Consider the following 22,258-nt stretch of genomic DNA (forward strand, 5'->3'; position numbering starts at 1 on the left):
TTCAGAGATCTCGACAACAATCTGAGACAAAAATGTTTTCAAGACCGTGACAACCTAATTCACGAACTGACCACTTATTTTTGCAGTAAAAATCAACAGTTTTTTAAGGAAGGAATTTGGGCTTTACCATCTCGTTGGGAGAAGGTTACCGACTGTAAAGGTGGATATTTTGATGAATAAAGGTGATTATTTGAAAATATTTATTTATTTATAATTCCCCCAAAAAAACGACAGGACTTTTTGAATGACCTGGTATTTTTTATTGTTTATAATATTAAAATAAAGTGTGGTCATAGTATCTTTCTAATTCTATATTTCTATTGAATTTCAATTTGGGTATGGTGGTACATAAGAAATTTGAAGATTAATTAATGTTTATTTTAGTCATTGTCAGTATAAACCTTTAGTAAGTTTCAAGAATTACAATTGAAAATTTTGATTAAAATACAAATGTCAAAATTTTTGCAAACCCTGATGGTTACTTTAATGTTAATCAGTGACTTAAATCTATATATTCATTGATTTACTTATTATTATTATTATTATTATTATGATTTTTTGGGGGGGCGGAGATCTATAAACAAGTAAAATATTTAAGTGTATATTTTTATCTAATAAACATAAAACATATTTCCTTAATTTGGTACCTTAGTTCCAATATCACAGTGTGCTAAGGTACAACCTACCTTAGTGATGCAACGAGCTATCCTTAGCTCAATAACCAATGTTTTCAGACACTTCTACCGTAATCCAACTTTAAAAGGATAGACATGTTATTCTTCAGGTTTCCTATCTTTTTATTCAAGCTAGAAGTGGGAGGACCAAGATTTATTCTGTGGGTCTTATACTAAATAAGTAATCCTTCTTCTCTTCTCTTACCCAATATTAATATTAATATTATTAACATAAATAGGAGAGGGAGACAATCATCTATTCAAAAGCTCCCAAAAAAGAGGTCATCAAACTATTATGTTTGAATGAAAGGGCAAATAATTCTTTACAACTTTAAGGTTTTCAAGATTAGAATACTGCTTCATTGTAATTCCCAGCATCGAGGCTTCATTTCAGGATTCTCAAATCAGAAGTGGTACCAGTCTAAATCCAGCTTGAGGTAGTGAGTTAATTGTTATTAAGAATCCTTGTCCCTTTTTTTGTACATCTAAGTGTTAAAAAAAATGTAAAAATAAATCATTTGAGGATGATTGAGGAAAGAAGTGAGGCTGTTGTAAGTGTATTAAGGCACCACCTTAATGCAACCTCAAAACTGTAGAGGTGCCGGTTGGATTTCGGCCTCGATTGTTTGGCCCCATGGAATGAAAATTTGACCTTTCCACTCTCGTTAGAGTAGGATGGTAATCAGTTGGATAACCATCCCCATATGTTAGAAATTATCGGTTAGTGAGTAAAAAAGAACAATGTGAGGCATACTGTTTTCTTCAAATTACAGTCTTATATTTCATGATGAAACTTAAATCAGTCATGAAATGTAAGACTGTAATTTGAAGAAAACAGTTTGCCTCACATATGGAGCAATAAAGATAAAATGATGGATTGATTAAGATAGAGACAGAAAGGAATAGAAAAAGAACCTAAGTTTGATAATGACAAGTTTTATATATTAAGACATATGAAAAAATAAATAAATAATTAAAACATATTATAAAGATATATACATAATTTTACATAATTCTTAGTATTATTAACTCAAAAGACTCTATAATGCTATTCCACGTTGGGCCTCACCAAAAGCAAATTCTTGATACCAAGATTTGATAATTATAAAAATGTTCATTAGAGGATGACCCATCATTCCCACTTAGTGGAATAAATTTAAACATAATGGAATCTACATTATATAAACAATTCTACTTACAGAAAATGTTCCTAAATAATATAATTTTTCACAAGCTCACTTTATAATAAACTAAATGGCTTTGTTTTAAATATCTGAAAAACAATTAATATACTGGATAATTAGTTTAAATTAATATTTATACAAATTCTAAAATAATTGAGCATTTTTAGCTGAATAGTTACAAGAAAATAATAAATATAAAATATAATATAATATACTAAGTCACAATATTTTGAAAAAGAATTGGTAGTATCATATAATAATGCAAAGAACCTTAGTACTCTGAGATATAAATTCATTAGGTGTGTCTATTGGACCCAGTTACAATTCTGTGTCTACTTTTTATATCAAATCATATGTTCAATATATTGGATTTACTAATGTACTTATTTATTTATATGGAAATGAATTATACAACCTAAAAAAATAAATAATTGAACAAATTAGTTCACAAGATCAAAATGTTAGAAAAATAAATATTGCTGTCATGCTGAGAGGTAAGGAAGAACCATTTGAATCATACTTTTATATTTTTTGTCAAGCTGTCTGAAATTATTATATTAAATTTAATTTTGTGGTTAATTAAGGTTAATTATGTGTGTAATTACAGTTTATTTGATAAAATTAACATATTGTAATAAGAGCTTTAGTAAATAGTAACGTATGAAGGATGTGGGAAAAAGGATCACAGTCAATCTTAAATTTTAGCTATCATTGTCATCTATTGGGGATTGATGAAAGCTTTCTACAACATTATTTATTCATTTGATGAAATGAACCGACCTTGTTATTATAAAGAATTAGATATGCAATACTATGGGAGAGATAGAGATAGATAACTTTATTTACAAAAAAGGATGAACCATGACTCTGATTGTTTCTATCCGATGCTCTTCTTGTATCAGTAAATATTAAAGTATCTAAGAATTTTTTTGTATTTCGTCAATAAATTCTTTAATATTAGAAGACAACATTGAAATTTATATTTGTTCAAAGTTCTATATTCATTTTATTACTGAGAACAATTATAATCATCAAATCCAGTTCAACTTACATTACAAAATAAATTTAGAAATTATAAAATTTCACAATTTAATGTTATAATTTAATATAAAGAGTCTTATTGATTCATATCTTGATCGTTCATTTTCCATTTAATTTTGAACATTATCTTCCTAAAAATGAAAATAGTATTAATTTTAGAGCTAAACATATAATTTGAAAACCGTTATTATTTGGAATAAATTGATGTTAAAAAAATAAAAACGAGCAAATATCCATACCCAAGTAGGCATGTCACTACTTAGTTAGAGTAAAAAAAAAAACTATGTATAATTGCATTATATGGCAAAGACTGAAACATAATTATATACTGAAATGAACAGCTCAAAAAATAAGAAAAATTGAATGCGAGTAGGTGTTGTCAAAAAACTATGCAGAATGATTTTAGGGCTAGATGAGTTTTTATGGAAAAGAGATATTGGTACAGCCAGGAACACTTAAAAAACTTTGATAACTAAATAAACAGGCAGATTTACCAATGGCACAGTAAATAACTTGGCCTAGAGTAAATAAAATAATGATTTGCCATATTTGAAATGAAAAAGGGAGGTATATTTTACTAAGTTATATTTTTAAAGCAAGGGGGAACTGTTCATTCCCTAATTTTATCCCTTGTAAAATATAAGAAATGATTGTTCTATGTAAAATTTAAATATCCCTGAGGACATGAAGGATTTTATCTCAGTTTAACTTCTAATTTCTATATTTAGAATAGCTCTGATCTGAAAAAAAGAATTTTATTCAAATAAAACATTAAGTGTAGTAGTAATCACAAAAAATTGTATTTAAATTTTTGTGTTGTATAAAGATACAGGAATAAATTTGTGAGATAATTTAATTATCAACAGTACGGCCAACGGATTTTTTTTTTTTTTTAATTGAGTTCCTTACTTTTACTCCAATGAGTTGATTTTGTAAATTTATTTATACATAAATACAATTACCATGAGAGAAAAACATGCTATGTTCATTTACTAAAATAAATTATTTATAAAATAACTGTAATAGCAATGATACAAAATCAGGATTATATGGTTCAGAATACAGTTTTCGTTCAAATATTTGGCCTACATAGAAGCTACACTATTTAACACTATTTGGGATCTGCCATGGTTTTACATCATATCTCTTAATAAAGCCAAAACCATAGATTCCTTTTTATTATTATTATTTTAAGTTGTTCTTTTTAATTTTAACTTAATTATGAGTATATAAAAAAATTACTTTATTTTTTCGTTGATTACAGTATGGAACAGAAAAATTATTACTTATTAGAATTCTTCACATTCCAAAGTCATTTTAGTTCCATTTACCTTGATTTACAAAGACTTGATTGTAAATTAAATAACATCATTCTTCATATAATGATCTCATTATTATTAAAATTAATATAAGTTAATATGTACATAACATTAGAGTCTTTTAAAATCAAACCCATTATGCCCATTCTTCTGGACAAAAAAATAAAAAGTATTTATTTTTGATATATTTGATCTCAGTTAAAATGCCATCGTTAATAGAGTTCTTGGTGTGAAATTAAATTCGAATTTTCAATTTTAATGATGCTAACATAGCTTTTTGTGACTGAAGGAGAATTATTGATATAAAGAGGTACAATTAAAATTCATAATTTTATATTCTATTTTTGTTGGGATCTAAAGGTTTTTGATATATTAGTGAAGGTGCACTTAAACTTAACTATTTTAAAATGAAATTATTTTTTATAAAAGTGTACATACCAGGCTTTCATTATTATTACCACTTAAATACCATAATGTTTTAGTAGTGAATTTATTCCTAATAATTAGTTTAAGTTAATGTTACAAATGTCAATAAATTATAATAAATAAATAAATAAACTTATTACTAAATTTTAATTGTGAATTTTCTATCCTTTATACTTTGTCTTATAAACTGTTGTCCTGTACATCGGTGATGCTCGGAAATACTTTCGTTGAGAAGCTGAAATCATAAAATATTTTTAAAAATGGTTCTGAAGTTTCATAAAAGTATATATGTATATTTCTAGTTATAAATTATATTAATGATCTTTTATGATACAATTTGTTATCTTAATAAGGCAAATAGTACAGTATCAGATATTTTTTTTTTAATCTGTTTTTTATATCTTCCCATATAGATATTGGGGTAGAGTTAAAAAATTATGTTTAAAACATAAAAGACTGATCCCCACACTGAACCCTATCAAAATTTAAAAAATAATATTTATAAACCATAAATGAATGCCTTTTTACAATGATATATTATTAGCAGTCCATTTAGACTTTAGTTCTTATTTTGGTGTCTAGCTAACAATACATACCATGGGCAAATTATTCTTTTACTTTTTTTTTGTTTGTTTTCTTCCTTAATCAAATGACGCTTTTAGGTAGAGGAGATAATCAAATAAAAAAAATTAAAAACTTGTCTGCCTGTGGTATATATTGTCAGTTAGCCACCACAATAATAACTAAAATTGATATGGACTGCTAATAATGTTGCATTGTAAATAAGCAATCATTTCATATTGTTTAAATATTATTTTTTAAAAATTTATCACTTTCAATATAATGTCAGAAATATTCACAGCAAATCAGCAATATTTGCATAAAAGAACGGTGAGTGTAAAGGGGATAGGATTTGAAGCCTACTGGATAATAGAATAGGAAACCTAGAGTAATTAAAAATCAGTGGTTCCCAATTTGCAGAAGTCAGAGGCCCACTAATCTAGGAATTAAAAGGTCTGTGACCTACATGAAGAGTTTAACCTTAAAAAGGAAATGAAACCTCTGCGTTATAGAGGTAATGGCATTATAGCGAGGATAGAAAAAAAAAATACTAGAAATCAATAATAAGCTTTGCTGTAATTGTTATAATTATAGTTATTGTTGTAATTGCTTACCTATACCTAAGCAATTATACAAAATGTGAAATATCTATGGTTTATCGATTAATACTTTGTTAATTCATTCTATGGTTTAAAACATTGATTGTGGATTGGAAAGTGTCTCTAAATTACATTTCTAAGCCTAAAAACTTAAGTTTAGGTGGGGTGTAGACCTTTCTGCACACCGCATTCCTTTCCAAAAATTTCTGGACTTGTGGGCGGCTGACTTCTGTGGTTTGGGAACAACAGATCTATAGTTACTCTAGGTTTTCTATTCAATTATCATAAATGCTTCAACTCCTACCCCCCTCACCCACACTTCTTATTTAATAAACATTTCTTTAAAACTTTCATTTATTTTGCAAATGTTTTGCTCGTACAGCCTGACCTTCCTATAGATCATTGGAAAGACTCTCTGGTCCACCTCTGGATTACAGACCACCTGTTGGGAACCACTGATCTGTTCTTTCCAGTTTTAACTATCACTTTTTTAACTATTTCCTGTTTATCCTCTTCCCTAGCATTTTTAATTAGCTATGTTCCTACTTCATTGCTGAATTTGCACAAGTATTTTAACTCTACACATTTTTTTTTTATTTCAATTTTTTTTTTTCCATTTAAAGATTCCAAAGCTCAATTTATTATTTATTGTATTATTCTAAAGAGATAATTTATCCCATATCTAAGAGGTAATGTTGCTTCTAATTATTTGAAATGAAATGAAAAATAGTGTTTTAATTCAAGTTGTATATGATTAATCAGTCTGGCTCATTCATCATTTTTTGTCAGGTTATTTCAGCTGACTAAAGACCAAGATACTGATATTGGTATCCAGTACTATATAGTGATGGGCACCGAAAGATTCCTGTCAACTAAATAAAGTAATAAAAACCTGAATACGACTATCTAATGGTATCCAATCTAAATTAAAAATTTAAACTTAAACAATCTATCAGTGATCTAGTGGAAAAACATTTTATTATAGGGTATATGATCACCAAAGGAATAGCATTAATTAGTAAAGGTTACTCATTTAATTTTATATTGGTATGTTAATTTTTTTTCTAATAACATATTTTTTTTTTTGCAGACCTACTTTTAAACCTATGGATTGAGAAAGTAGTGTGCTTGATCTCTTGTCACTCCAAAAATTATATAATCTGACCAAGATTAGTTAGGATTGACAATGCTTGTAAAACTTAACAAATTCATAATTTCAAGTAAGGAGCAGAGAGGACATCTTTTGTTTAACTGCTTCAGATCAAAGATGTTAAGGTATTCATAAATTGTCTTTAACTATTATAATATATTCATCTTATCAATTTTTTATTATTATCTTATCAATAATTTATTATCCTATGATAGTAGCTGACAAATTTATTTTACTTTTTAACCTAATTATGTTACAAGTTCCAAGTGGTGAAAATAAATCAATCTCTAGATTATACTGTAGTAATTTTATATATATGTATTGGTTTTATAGAGTTTTCATAGCAAATGAGATGGAATTTTCTTTTAAATTTCATGCACTGGTAAAATTTAGTGAAAAATTGTTAAAAATTCTAATTTGAGAATATTTTTGCAAACAAATATTAATCATCCAAGCCAACTTAAAAAATTAGAAACTAATACAACAATTCAAATGACTAAAAAATATGTAATATATATTAATTGTCCAAGCCAACTTCGAAATTTAGAAAGTAATACAACAATTCAAATGGCTAAACAAAATATAACATATATTAATTATCCAAGCCAACTTCAAAATTTAGAAACCAATACGACAATTCTAATGATTAAAAGAAATTTAGGACTTCTACCATACTTGGTGTATTTTGAGTTCCCGCTCCGTAGGTTAGTAGGGTTTGTGATGCATTAGCAGTAAGAGAAACAGGGTTTGAGAAATGTCCAATCTGATCTACTGAGGTTTCTTGAACTGGAACTGCAAAGGCATCTGTATGTGTTTGTTGGACTTCATAGGATGGTTCCCAAGTTTGCATTACCTGGAAACAGTGAGTTTATAAATAATATTAATACAATATTTTAGTAATGTAGTGAATATAAATTTATTTCACAATGTTGTAAGTATTATTATTAAGTTATAATTATGTTACTTAATTATTTGCTTGAACTTGTAAGTTCAGTTCACCAAACCTGTTTGTATTATTATTGAAAGGAAAATGGATAGATGATAGGCTTACATAGATATATAAATAAATCATGTGAATAATATTTCTAAAATTTTAGTTCTCTTTATTTTAAATTAACCATGTTTGAGAAATAATATTTTTCATTCATGAATATTAACGCAAATTAATCGTTTTTGAAGCATTGGCATTTATTTACTATGCTGATTTTTTGCAACTTGCCAGCAATTATAATATTTCAGTTTAAATTCTTTTTATGAGTTTGAAATCAGTCCGAACAAGTCTGAAAGTAAAATTAATTAAGTCTGGAATGATGGTGTAGAGCATGCACCATTTAAAATGTATAATGTATGTAAAATGGTATAAGTCTTGTTTTTGGTGATTTGCTACAAAGCTTGGTTAAATCGAATCCAGCAATTGTTCAAGGATATACATACATAAAGCCTAGCATTTTGCTAATTGGAAAATCTGATAGTAAAAACTAAAGAAAATGTGATATCCTCCTAGTATGCACTTGTTTTCTATGACAAAAACAAAAGTTCAGGGCATAGAATGTGAACTTCTGATGAAGAACGGATTTCTTACCATAACAGTACAAACTCTAGCCATCATCTGGATAAAGACAAATTAATCAATTAATAATTGTTGGGTTAAGTTCATTTAGTATAATTTGATACTTGGTATTTTGAATAATAGTGAAACCATCATTGTTCGGATAGTTTACACTAAATCCAATGGGTAGAAATCTAAGCAATATTGGGAGAAACTGGAAGTATTAAATCTCTAGCAGAGTAGGGCTTAATATGTTTAAAGTCTTAAAGCAAAAAATATATATTTCTGGATTTGTCACTCACTATAATCTATGACTGCTACTTTATTAATTACATCAATCTTTTTCTTAATACAGAAATAAATTAAAATTTGTGACCAAAATTTTTAGAAAATGCTGATTTAGAATGCACTCTAATGGTATGGACAGATTTTATTTGTTGAATTAAAATGTAGACTTATTCCAATGGAGTCTATTTTGGTAAAATAAATTTTATAGCTTTTTAACTGTAAAGGAAAAAACATTAAATTTTTAAACTTTTACATTTAAAGAAAAACTACTAATAAATAAATTTATTATTTGATTTAGTTATTTGGTTCAGTGCCTAACATTAGTAATGTTGTGGCCAACACGCATCTACCGTATAACATATGTTTTTATTGTTTAAAAAGACATATGTTTTGCTTTTGTTTTTTATATTGTAAAAAATAGAACATACACTTTGTGAGTCTCTTGGTGTGCACACACGTATCGTCTCCTCACTACCCACACATAGTTGCCAGCATTCTGGCCATCTTTGCCAACTTAGTCATTTTAGGCACACCGGGTGGACTTCTTCCACTCATCCTCCCAGAGGACAAGGCGGCCAGACGTATGTCGATCTACTTCCAAGAGAATAGCCACTCAGAACAACCACAACCGGGGCCCCACCAGTCACCGGCGATATAAGACTTTTTTTTCTAGTTTGTATATTTTTTGTGTTTAATTAATTTTATTTTGCAATAGTGTTAAGCTTTCTTTTTTTTTCTAGTTTGTATATTTTTGTTCCTTTTATTATCTTTACTTATTTAAAAATAGAAAAATAACAAAATTCCTCTCTTTTCTTTTCACGGTTGGGCTCGTAAAGATTTCTTTCGAACCCCTACCCGCTGTAACAAGTAACAAACAAAATCTCTTGATCAATCATACGATAGTGCATCTGTTTTTCAACTACACTTAATTATTTTCTACGTTGATTTCAGTTTTCTAGATCAGACTACTTTTTCTTTAATTAGATTTTATTTATCATCAGAATTACCATCCAATTCTCAGCTCCTTTGGAGTCCTGGCCATAGTGACCTCATCACCATTCTAAGACACTGATACTGTCATTTCATCTTGGAGACTGATCTGCTCTAAAACAAATATCTCATGTTTTATACTTACATTACTTGCCTCATTTTTTAAAATTAAAAAAAAAACAGTGATCTCCTGAGTACATTAGCCTCCATTCTCCTTCTCTGGTTCCCTAATTAGAAGGGGGCTGGGCCGACTGTGGTTTTCCACCCTTAACTAAAGTTAACAAAGTGGTTGTTGATTTCTTTGATAGAGAGAATTCATTTCCCAATATGTTCTGTATTCTGGTTTTCAGCAGTCTCTAGAATGGTGCAGCTGGGATATAGTGGATCAATTGGTTTTCCTATGTTTATGTCTGTAAGTACTAACCTAAAGAAAGTATTGTAATCGATTGAACTTTTTTTCCTAAAAATACACATTCTCATCATCCCATGTTTCAAGGAGTATTAAGATTTATTCAGTATTAAGTTGGTAACTTCATACCTAATCATTTTTAAATCCAAAAAGTTGGAAAATTTAAAGAAATGTTTTGAAGTCAAAAACTGTTTTTGGTTAAAATACAAATTTAGTGAATTTTATTTTATTGCTTCAGTTAAGACAGATATAGTTTTCTACAATGTATACATTTGGTCGCCAAAAAAAGTCACAAAATGATACTTATAGAAACTGTCATAAAAAGAACTATGAAATTCATGATGTTTATGATAAAAATGGTGAATAGTAAAATCATAAACAATTTATTTAACATGATGAATGATAAGTAGATAAAATTTAAATTTTACTATATTCTAGTCAAATTACAAGTTAACCTAGAAGTAATTGTAAACTAATTTCTTTCAATGTATTCTGGAAAACTGTGCCACTCTGGGGGTATCCAAGCCCAAATTTTATAAGACCATCTTTTATCAACATGGCTACCTTATATTTTTTGGTTTATTGTCAGTAACTTCTAAAGTAAGACTAGTAGCTTAACCATGTAGATTAGATGTAGAATTTAGGTTCATTCCTGTATACCCATTTAAAATAAATGAATTTAATTTTTTTTTTCCTTTTTTATTGGGTATTTATATTCAGAAGTAAAAATTTTATTTAATTTTTTTTTTGTTTGTTTTTTTGTAAATACCCATATAAATTAATTTATTTAGGGATTACAGTAGTTTTTAAACATCTGTCAAGTGTTTCCTGTTTGAAGTTAATTCAATTTTTTACCCAAACTGAACCACAAGAACAGTAAATGTTTTTGAAAAGTTGGTATTGGACAAATGCACTTTACCAGACGTTACACAATGGTAAAAAATTTACCATTCTTGGTTAAGGCATAGGCCTAATAAATCAAATTTTTAAACATTTATATTTTTAAGTTTATTGACAATAACTCTTAACTGTTTCAAGTAGCTAGTTAAATATCACCATAAACTGCTTTATAGAACATTTAACGAGCTTAAATTTGAGTTTTAATTGAGTATTTTATGTATAATAATTCTCTTGATGAAGTTTTACCAGAACTAATATTTATAATATTTTAATTTATAACTCAAAATATGTCTGTTGCTATGTCAAAATATGTATGTAGCAGCTTTTAAATATTTTTAAATTTATACTACTAAAACATTGAACTATGGTGCATTATGAATATTTTTAAATATTTACTTATTTGATTTCTAATCTAGAAAATTTTGATACTATGTTTTAATAGGCAATAGATTTAAAAAAGTGATATATATCAATGACACTAACCATTAATTAAGAAAACACCTACGCTTACAAAGCAAAGGTTTTTATATATAGTTTCAATCTTTTATCAATGGAACATATAACATTTAGTTTTAATTATTTTATAATGAATAATAATTCAAAAATATTTTTTAAATTAAAACTTTTTTTTTGTTATTTGTAACTAAAAATACTATTTTACTTGGTTTAAAGCGACTGCAGATTGTCAATACTTCTACATAGCCATGTTGTTCTGTAACACGATTTTAAATAACTATTACCATACGTCCTTGACCGTTAGTTAAACACAAAATGTTTCAAAATCAATTTTATTGAAATGTCCGTATAGGACTTCTTAGTTTAGCTAATGTCTTCAAGATATATATGGTTTGTAACTACTTTTTATTGTATTAATAAAACCCTAGAAAAAAATAATGATTTATATTTATGGGGAGTAACAGTTTCTCCTCCTATATAAATAGTATATTAAAATTTTTGAATGTTTATAAAGTTTGATGGCAAAGTCGTTTTAATATTTGCGGTGATTTTGCTAGTTTTTTTTTGTGTGTGTGGGTGTGGAGAACACACCCACAGCTGAACCCCTGGTCGTAATTTCCACATCCACTTTTTTTCGTAGTATTTTACGAATGGTAGTTTCCCCCTAGCTCAGCAGCAAAAACTATGGTTTATGCAGACCAAAGTATTTTCGGTGACCGGACTTCTCTGGCCGTTGTAATTTCTCTTTGACCACCAATCTGTTACTGACTGGCCAAGTCCCGCTCAACACTGACCATCCGTAAAATATATGCCCCCGGGAAAATTCCTTTTGCAGATCTCTCTTTTAGTTAATGTTTTGAAAAGAGTTGATAAATGTCTATGGTTTTGTAATATGTAATAAAGTCAACTCCACTCCTATAAAAAACTGTTGACAAATTATTTTATCAGACAAAAAACCGGGAATGATTTTGCTTTTTTCTTTCTCTGCCGATCAATTTTGAATAGAAAATGTAAGACAACCATTATTTTAAATAATTGAGACAAGATTGAAGAAAACTTTTATTTGGTATTTTTGATACTCTTTCCTACATAACACCTTGTTTAATTTTTCAAACTTAAAATTTTAGAAGTTTTCATATGTTAAAAATTGAGTCATTCCCCCTTCAACAGGTATAAATAAACATTAATTTTAATTTTTCTCATAATCATATTTGTAACTTAACCACCTTCATTCATGTATCTCTGTGATTCAAAAAATTTAGTACTAATAAACGTATCTTTTTTTCCTATCTTTAACCGAGGTTCTCCGTTGGAACTCTCACTTCAAATAAGAATTATTTCCTTTATAATCTGAGGTTCGTTTTCAAACCACTGATTTCGATTCTTAGTAAGCTATATTTACAGCAGGAGGGTTCAACTTCCATCTCCAGGGACTATACGGAGAAATGCGTATTATTTTGCATTTTGCCACCAGCGATGGAAGATATAGCGGCGACCTTCATGAAATTATTGCTATATATCCGTAGATGATTTTATTTATTTATTTTCAAATAGGACGCACCTATGTTACTTTGCTACTTAAAACAATCTTTAATACGTTTTCTTTTCAGAATTACCTCATTTTCTTGGCAATTATTATTGAATCTAACATATCTACATGAATTCTTTAAAAATCGGTGTATTAAAAAATCTGATCCCCACCAAAATGAAAAATTATTTGAAATTTATTCATCGCTTTTCTATTATGGTAAATAATATAATTCAATGTTTTAGGGGAGCTATCTATAGGCTACGCATAAAACTAAAAATATTAAAAAACGTATATTTATGTATCCAACTAAAAAAATATGAACTAAACTTCTTACTTCTTGTACAGGAGCGTAGTGGTAAGGGGTGACTTCGTAGAGTGGCTGCTGTAGTTTGTCATAGAGATACTTTCCCGTAAGCGCGAGCGAAGCTAGTAGTGCCAGCCCTGAGAAGGCTAACGTTTTGAGAACGAGGAGCTTGAGTGCTGTAAGCGCACTCATGATTGCGCCTCCAGCCTTGAAGCCGATAGCGAGTGGTAAGAGAATCTGGCCATCCTTGTGACCGCGGCCTGAAACAGAATAGTATGTTGCAAACTGATCACAGGATTTTCAGGATTATTAATTTAATCTAAAAAACAAAACCAAAGTTATGTAATTAAAGAATGAAAGAAAAAATTACAAACAAAAAATAAATGATGTTTCTAGAATTAGTAAAATAAATAATTGACTTATACTGAACAAAGAGAGAAAAAATAAAATAAAGTATTAGAAATAGAGTTCATAATAGGATGCCCTGCATCTGTATGGGCTTTAGTGTTCAAGATTTGGTTCGGATTCCTATGTTGTAAGGCACTGCACTTTTAACTAGTGGAATTTTGTAAACAGTTTTTTATGAAATTATCGATTTATTCCACGATATAATTGGCTATTTCTTATAAACTACGGGACGATATGCAATTCTCAGGACCTTGTTTTGGTCAAATGAAAATAAAAAAATTTTAATAGGGTCTTTGTCGTCTGTCATGTATCATCGCTGACAAATTTGGATAAAAAAATATTTATGCAGATTAAAATGTATGTATGGTTAAAGCATCCTTATAATATGAAAGAGAGGATTACAATTCTAACGAAAAGTAATATTTAAATACTTTATGATTTCATATTAGAAAACTTAGAGAAAAGTTTGATCGCCAAATTTGTCAAGAAAATAAACAAGAATGGTTTTGTTAGGAGCTGTGATGACTCAGACAGTCGATGGTTGACTCATACCCAGCTTCCCCTCAACTACAAGAAATCAATCATCGTTTAGAAAAAAAACAAAAAAACATGCATTATTTTGTTCTGTTAACCTGATTGGATTCATAAATTTTAAAAAATTTAAATAGTTTTTAGAGTCACATAAAAATTGAATAATCAGTTAAAGTTATTTCACACATTTTTTAAATTAAAAAAAATGTCACTTCATCATCTCGTGATCAGGAATATAATTCATTTCATTAATATAATTTAATTAACTTTAATTCGTTGGTGAAAAAAGCTTACCAAAATTTCAATTTGAATTTTTTTAAAGAACACGTTCTTAAGACGAATTAATTAATTATACATAAGGATAATACTGAAGTTCGATTCTTGGTTATTTTTTTCAGTATCTCCACGTTCCACTGCCTGGAGCTGAAGGATTATTCTTTTGGTTGCCAATCTAATTTTTTTTTAAACCCCATTAGTCATAATATAGAAGCTAAAATATTTCTTCATTATTATTCTAAAAGTTGTATACAATTTAGTGGATACATATTTTTCTGTAAGGTAAGCTTCAAGGATATTAAAACGTTGGTTTTTCCAATTTTTTTTATCTTTACATTTTTTTTATTTGCACCTGTAAATCTTGTTTATAACCAGCAAATGAGCTGTACTATTCAGGCATGGCATGAGGGAGACAGCACTCAGTCTGCATTCTGTCTCAGCACCTACTAATTGGCAGTTACCTAAAATCTTTTGCTACGAAGATGTCTAGTACATTGGTTTTTTTTATGCTGGGAATTTGGTAAGTCGGTTTATCAGGACCAAAGACGTCTAAGGATAGATGACGTACCATTGGCCTGAATTTCTCGTCCCTTGGTGTACATAATCGTGAACCACAGTAAGTGTGTTTTGTATTATAGTTATTTCCTGTTAGAAATGTTCTACTAAGAGATTCGAACATATTTGATATTTAGGTGGACAATAAATAGAAGCTAGTGATAGGTTATTGTATTTTTTTTCTAATTGTATGCTTGTAATTTGAATCTGATGCCGTCGATTTTATGTGAATAGGACAATGTCTGAGGCTAGATTTTATAAATATGGCTGTCTCTCCATGGGCTGTATTATCAAGGTGGTTTATCCTGTATAAGTTATAGTTAAGCATTGAAAGTTTGTTGCGGGGTATGAGATGTGTTTCCGTTAGTAGCGCAATATCAAAAGGGTTTTTATGAAGATAAATTTCCAGTCCGTTTTATGTCGTAGAAGTCTGTCGGTTTTCCAAAGGATTGACAGTTAGAGAACTAGTGTCCATTGGCAGTGACTTATATTTGTAATAGTTGATTAAGTAAGCTGAAAAGAGGCTGGATGAGTGAATTTAAACTTATAAATTTAAGTGTTGATAAGGTTCAGAACCTGCATGAGGCTTATTACTGCCTCCTCTCATACCTAACATTAGATGTGGCTGAGAGTGAGCTTCAATGTTGAGAATGTTGCCATCGATTAATATTCGTTGAATGTTGCCAAAGGTTTGCGTGATTAAAAATCAAATACTAGTTGAGATAAAACAATAAAATTTGGGATATAATTTTAATTGTATGAAAAAATAAAGCATGGTAAATTTCATCCAAATCTGATATCATGAGTGGCATGGTCTAGATGAAAAAGGTTATAAATGATCCGTAATTAACCAAATAAACCATTAAACATTTGGATTCCGTATTATTGTTATAAAATCCGTTTAGTTTTTAATTATGCTTTTAACTCCATTATTGATAATTAATATCTTTCTTAAAAACTATTGCGTACTTTTTTCTATAACACTGACACTGGTAGAAAAAACTCTTTATATTGAGAACTCGTCCTTTCATTGAATAATTTTTTCCGCATATTCAAAAAAAAATTGCGCCGCGCACAATATATCTTGGTTTGCTGTCCTTCGAATTCCTACCTATCACCTTTGCATGACAAGCACGCTTAGGAAAATAAGGATAGTCACCAAGGAGTCACGTCTATGTTAATGGAACAAAGCTTAATAAAAAGTAACGAAAGCAATTTTTTAAATATTTTCTTCTGTGCGCAATTATCTAGGGCAAAATGAATAAGCCGATTGTTTCGTTTATAACGGAGGAACATTGTCCCTAGAATGAATAAAATATTCTTTATTATATCTGAACCATTTTACGGAATCTGTTAATGCGATTCTAACTGAAATGTCTTAATCAATAAATTATATGTTCCGTTACAACGAGGAGTTAAAGTTGGATGTAATTTGTTATTTTTAATAAAATATTAAGATATGCTACTTATATACGAAATAATATTTATTTTCTGATTTTAAAAAAAAAATAAGCATTTACCATATTAAATAAATATTTTAAAATAAAGCCACATAATCCGTAGAAAATAATAATATTCAATGCCTATCAAAAGTTTAAAACATAGTTTAATAACTTACGGAAAAGTATGGAAGTGTAAAAAAAAAATTGATTAAAATTCATTCGTCGATGTCAGTCATTAAACACTAAATTTAATTGATATGACCAAAGTTGTAGATTTTGCGAAATTCCTAGTCGCTGGTACAATCCATTTGTTAATAGGTATTACTCTGTAGTTTAAAAGGTATTATTGACCTTCAAAAATTTATTTTAAAGTTAGATCAGCCACTTCGATATTTTTAGGAGTTGAACATTAATAATTTTACTTTATAGAATTTCCTCTTCGTTTATAGGCCAAAAGCTATAAGTTTGTTAATTTTAAAGTTTATACTATATCTGTAAGTAGGTTAGAATTTCAACTGATGAGCGAGTGATTAAGAAAATGTAACTCATTGCTTGTGAGTGAGCAGACGAGCCGTACCAGGAGTTGTATAATATTCAGCCTACTGTACGACATTTTGAATAGCACAATTTATAATGTGGCTAGCCTAAGTAAAATAGGGTTTCAAATGAAATGCAAGGGTTTTTTAGGACTTAAATTCGAAATGTGTAAGGTATTCGTTAATATTCAAGTGTTCTAAATTACTTGACGGAGTTGATAGAAATCGGCGTTATAATACCGTCGATTTTGTCCGTATTTCCGAACCAGATTTATTATAATGGATAATTATTCGACGGTGATTTTATTGTTCTTTAGTTCCTGTAAAAAATTTATTTTTGGATATATTTTTTTAACTTTTGACTGAATGACATTTAACGATCCTAGACATCAATAAAGACTTAAAGATGTTTATATTAAAATACCATGTTACATCAACATTGAAACAAACTTCTAACAAACTAGGAAGAACTCAGCTGAAGGTTGAAGTTGCTTCAGATTTTAAGCCTAATAATCGTTCAGGCCTTCTTGTCCTTAGAGCTACATTTAAATACATAAAAGAAGACGTAAGGGGATGTCAGACTGATAGAGGAAGACTGTGTCAAATTAGGTACAGAGGTGGGGGGCATGGAGAGTTCATCTAAGCAGATATCTTAAAATTTGTAGGAGAAGATTTTAGGAGAACCAATACATTTTAAGGAAATGGGTCATAAATCCCCCAATAAATTTTTTTTTTTTTCAGAAGATGTAGAGGGCGAAGTAGGTGAGGTCCAGAAGTAAGAGTGAGATGGTTTTGTGGGAACATTGCTCTGTTCACGTATGTTACACATAAAGCTGTATGAAAAATGTCGGTTTCAGGTTAAATAACATTTTGGCCCTGCCCGATGACACTTCTTACTTTCAGTAGTAATAAAATATAAACTATTAATTAATTATCATTTTGTTTTCTTTTGACCGCATCCCCAACCATCGTTTTCACAATTTGAAATAATACAGTCGATCATTTATATGTTTAATAGAATAGAAACATATGATGGTCAATGGATGTCAAAGAAAAGGCATTTCCTCTGATCCCAAAGCGATTAGTTTGGTCAACCTTAATAGGCCATATGTTCTTAGGAACAACTACATAGTTTATAACAATAGGGGTTGAAGATCCTTTTATTATAACTATTAATAACAATAGCGTTTCTTAACTCTTATATACCAAAATTCTGAATCTTTCATACCTACAGTTTCAAGATTCATATATCTATATGGAAAACCTACAACGAACACAAGAGAAAGTACGTGTCTATAGCCATTACAAAAATAGTTTGTGATTATAACTAAGAAAGCAAACAAACCGATGCTTATCACTAATAATTATCAACTAGCAAATAGTGTGACCGGACTCCGTGACCGTTGGTCACAGTCCAGATGACGATGGGGACAGGCTCACGAAACGTGTTTGCTCCACTTTTGCTGTCTTCCCACGAGGCTACTCGAACCCGGTTAAGGTGTATGCAGTAAGACACATTAGTATGATATAGGAATTTGGAAGATTAATTTGTATTTTACATAATCTTTTGGCAAATTCGTAAAGGTTTTAGGAATATTGTATCCTTTTTCTAGCATATGATACAATATGAATAATAACTATTGTGTCGGAGTCATGAAGTAAAACTCGAATGAACTTCCAAACTAAATTATTTAAGCGTAGTTCTTACCATAAATAAAACAAATTATTTTTAAAAACCTAGTTGCTTCAACTGTAAAGAGATTTTTTTTTTTTAAATAATTAATGTTACATTAACTTTAAACATTATATTAATTTTATGAATGTAGAGTTTAATTTTCTCGATTAGCTTAGGGACGTTATTTTCAAACATTCAGAACAGATAATTTTACATTTTATTTAAAATTATCACTATAAATAATAGGAGTGTGTGGTGGCCACGGGGTAAAGCGCGTGGCTACTAGCTCTAAGGGCTCGAGTTCGAATCCGGCTGAGCAGAAAATTGTTTTCTATTGCACTGTAGCCGTGAGTCAACTCCTTTTAGTACTTGAGCCCAAGAGAAGAAAAAAGGCAGTTATCTCAACCTAATTTTTGATTACTTTAATTAAAACTATGTATAATTAATAGTCAAAATTGATGAGTCTGTCAAGTATAGGTAGGTGGAATAAAAAATGGTGGCTATTTCAAAGCGATAAAAAAAACAAATTTTTCATACGTAGCTCTATATCTTAAAAAGTAGGAATAACACAAGAAAACCTAAGAGAATGTCATTTAAGAAGAGTAAATTTGCTGAAATGTGAGCCCTAATAGAGTTATTTGCGTTAAATAGTTTTCGAGATATACCTTTTTAAAAAGCAAAATTTCTTAAAAATCTACCGAAAGATTAGTAGTTAGTTAATTTATTTTGAAAAATTTATATCTCAAAAACCATTTGACGTACAGATGTCTATTAGCACTTATTAAAGTTATTTTAACGAGCTATAATGTAGTTTATGATGTTTATCTTCGTAGGAGTAAGAGTTTACATGAAATTTGCTAAAATAAATTGATTTATAGTTGTTCCGACAAATTTTCATTTGCCAAATTCATATTCATATGTGAATATCATAAAAACTACTACCCCTACGAAGATAAGTGTCATAAAGTACTTAATAGTAAGTTAAATTTCCTTTATTTTGAATATTGGCAGACATGTGTGCGTCTTATGGATCTAGAGATATATTTTTTCAAAAATCCAACATTTTATTCGAACAACTAGAAACTAACATTTTGTGAGTTTATTTTGTCAAATATCATAAAAACTACTACTCCTACAAAGATAAACATAATTAACTATTTTGTAGTAAATTTAACTAGCTTTAATTTGAGCGCTGACAGACATCTGTACGTCCAATGAAATGAAGTTTTTCATAAATCAAACTTATTGTCCGCACAACTATAAACCAATTTATTTTAGCAAATATCATGAAAACTACTTTCCTACGGAGGTAAAGGTCATAAACGTTTTAATAGTCCATTAAACTAGCTTTAATTTGAGTGCTAATAGAACGTCACATAGTTCCTGAGGTATAGAATTCTCAAAATAGATTAACTAACTACTAATCTTTTGGTAGATTTTTAAGAAATTTTGCTTTTTAAAAAGCTATATCTCGAGAACTATTGGACGTTAATAGCTCTTTTAGGGATAATATTTCAGCAAATTAGCTCTTCTTCAAATAATGTCATCTTAGATTATCTAGTGTTTTTGTTAGTTTTTAAGATATAGAGAATGAAAAATTAGTTTTTTTTTAAGGTTTTGAAATAGCCGCCATTTTTTATTCCTCTACCTATACTTGGCAGACTCGTCAATTTTGACTATTAATTAAACCTAGTTTTCATTAAAGTAATCAAAAATTGTGGTGAGATAACTGCCTTTTTTTCTTTCGGGCTCTTGTACTATTTGGGTTCTTGGAGCCCTCCTGGGAGTCCAGCCTCTTAAATTGGGTAAAAATCTGGCGGTCGAGCGAGATTCTCACAAATCAACAAATCACCTCCTTGCACAAAAGTTGGTCTAGTAATAGTACTTCTTTACAAAGTACTGAATCCCTGACCCTTCAGTGGTTGTAGCGGTACAATCTAAAATATAAATAACTTACTTAAAAGATTAATATAAGTAACGTAGTTTTAAAAACTTTTTTGTGGATAGTAAATTTACTAAATTTGATTATTTCCAAAGGTTTCTTCAAAATTTAAAATTTAGATAGAACGAAAACGTTAATGTAGGAAAATACTTTTTAAATTTTTGTTTATGTTAATTTTTTGAAGGTTGGAATAATCATTGACTATGTTCTTTATTTTTTTTAATGCCAAACCCATTTTACATTTATTCTATTCCTTTCTTAAGAATTTATTCTATTCCTTTCTTGTATAATAATATATATATATATATATATTTTAATTTTGGGTTTAACGTCCTTATGTTCTTCAACATAGGGCAGAAAAGACTGGTTATCCTATAGGTTACCAACCTATTCCAAACCGAGTGAGAAAGTTGTGAATCATTCTGAGTCCACCACGAAATACAGATCAATTCCTCCTGCCGGATTCGAATCGACAACTATTCTAACTACGTTTTCGGCTCCACACGATCTGCCATCTACGTCCTCTTAAAAAAATTTCTTTCCAGAATGATGATTTCGTTTAAATATGAAATGTAGAAAACCTTCCTGAAAAACTTAATTAACTGTGAGAATACTAATGCTAAGTGTTCTTGTGTTTTTTGCTTAATGATTTATTTTCCCGAGTTAACTTTGTATACACTATTCTTAAGGAAGGGTCACACACGTCTTAACATTAGCCAATGATCGCAAAATGCTAATATGTCCGCAACTATGAATGCCAACATTGGAAGCAAATATTTTTCAATGTAAATTGGTCCAGATTGGACTAGTCCAATTTTCTGGTTCCATTTAACTCTGTTTTAAATTATAGATGTTACATTATATACATAGTAGCTATAAAGATTCTAATTTTTTTTTTGTTTATTTAATTTAAATAAAACTCCATTTAACAAAAATAAATAGTGAAATTGGATTCAATATTATTTGAAAATCGTTCGAAATATTTTCTATAAATTCTTATAAGTAAATCATATTTTCTGAAGTAAACTTGATTTTGTAATAATTATTTATTGATAAAAGATACCGTATTATATTTGTATTCGGAAGATAATAAACAAGTGTAACGAAACTGAATCACAGAGCTGTAATACCGTGAAACCGCTCCAGCAATCTGATGGCTAAACTTTATTAATCAGTTCCACGCCGCCTGTTTAACAAGTTACTTCTAACAGACAGTTACCGGTAACTGTAACTAAGGAAGTACCAAGAACTCTTACAAATAACATAGATTAGAGCAGGTTTAAATGGTTAGTATCAAATGCAAATATAATCCATTTATATATGTATAAATAGTTGACCGTAAAAATTGATATATAGGAAGATGGTCAGGGTTGCGGTCACAAGTGAAACGAAAATAGTTTACAACTATTTTATTTTCCAACGTTTCGCCCCACTTTGTAGGGCTTCATCAGGGCTAAAAAGATACAAAATGAAACTATGTTAAGATAAAATGATAGAATTAAAAATAAAAAG

At 29.1% G+C, this 22,258-nt stretch overlaps 1 protein-coding gene and 1 long non-coding RNA gene across 3 annotated transcripts in view; one reads left to right on the top strand and one right to left on the bottom strand.

Annotated features, from left to right (window-relative positions):
- The first annotated feature begins 2,245 nt into the window (after window positions 1-2,245).
- Window positions 2,246-18,009, top strand: LOC106689282 (uncharacterized). The gene is made up of 3 exons (XR_001344412.2): window positions 2,246-2,352; window positions 6,895-7,079; window positions 17,871-18,009. It is a non-coding gene; the product is annotated as an uncharacterized lncRNA (long non-coding RNA).
- Window positions 2,267-22,258, bottom strand: part of LOC106689281 (uncharacterized) — a 41,477-nt gene continuing 21,485 nt past the window's right edge. For both annotated transcript variants that reach the window (XM_014434175.2, XM_067048485.1), the window contains 3 exons: window positions 13,412-13,641; window positions 7,630-7,807; window positions 2,267-4,879 (listed from right to left, as the gene is read on the bottom strand). In XM_014434175.2, coding sequence (XP_014289661.1) covers window positions 4,806-4,879; window positions 7,630-7,807; window positions 13,412-13,641 — 482 coding nt within the window. In that variant the 3' untranslated portion in view covers window positions 2,267-4,805. The remainder of the gene's footprint in view (window positions 4,880-7,629; window positions 7,808-13,411; window positions 13,642-22,258) is intronic.

Source organism: Halyomorpha halys, unplaced genomic scaffold (assembly GCF_000696795.3).
Source record: "Halyomorpha halys isolate HHAL.00 unplaced genomic scaffold, Hhal_1.1 Scaffold1317.1, whole genome shotgun sequence".
NCBI lineage: Eukaryota > Metazoa > Arthropoda > Insecta > Hemiptera > Pentatomidae > Halyomorpha > Halyomorpha halys.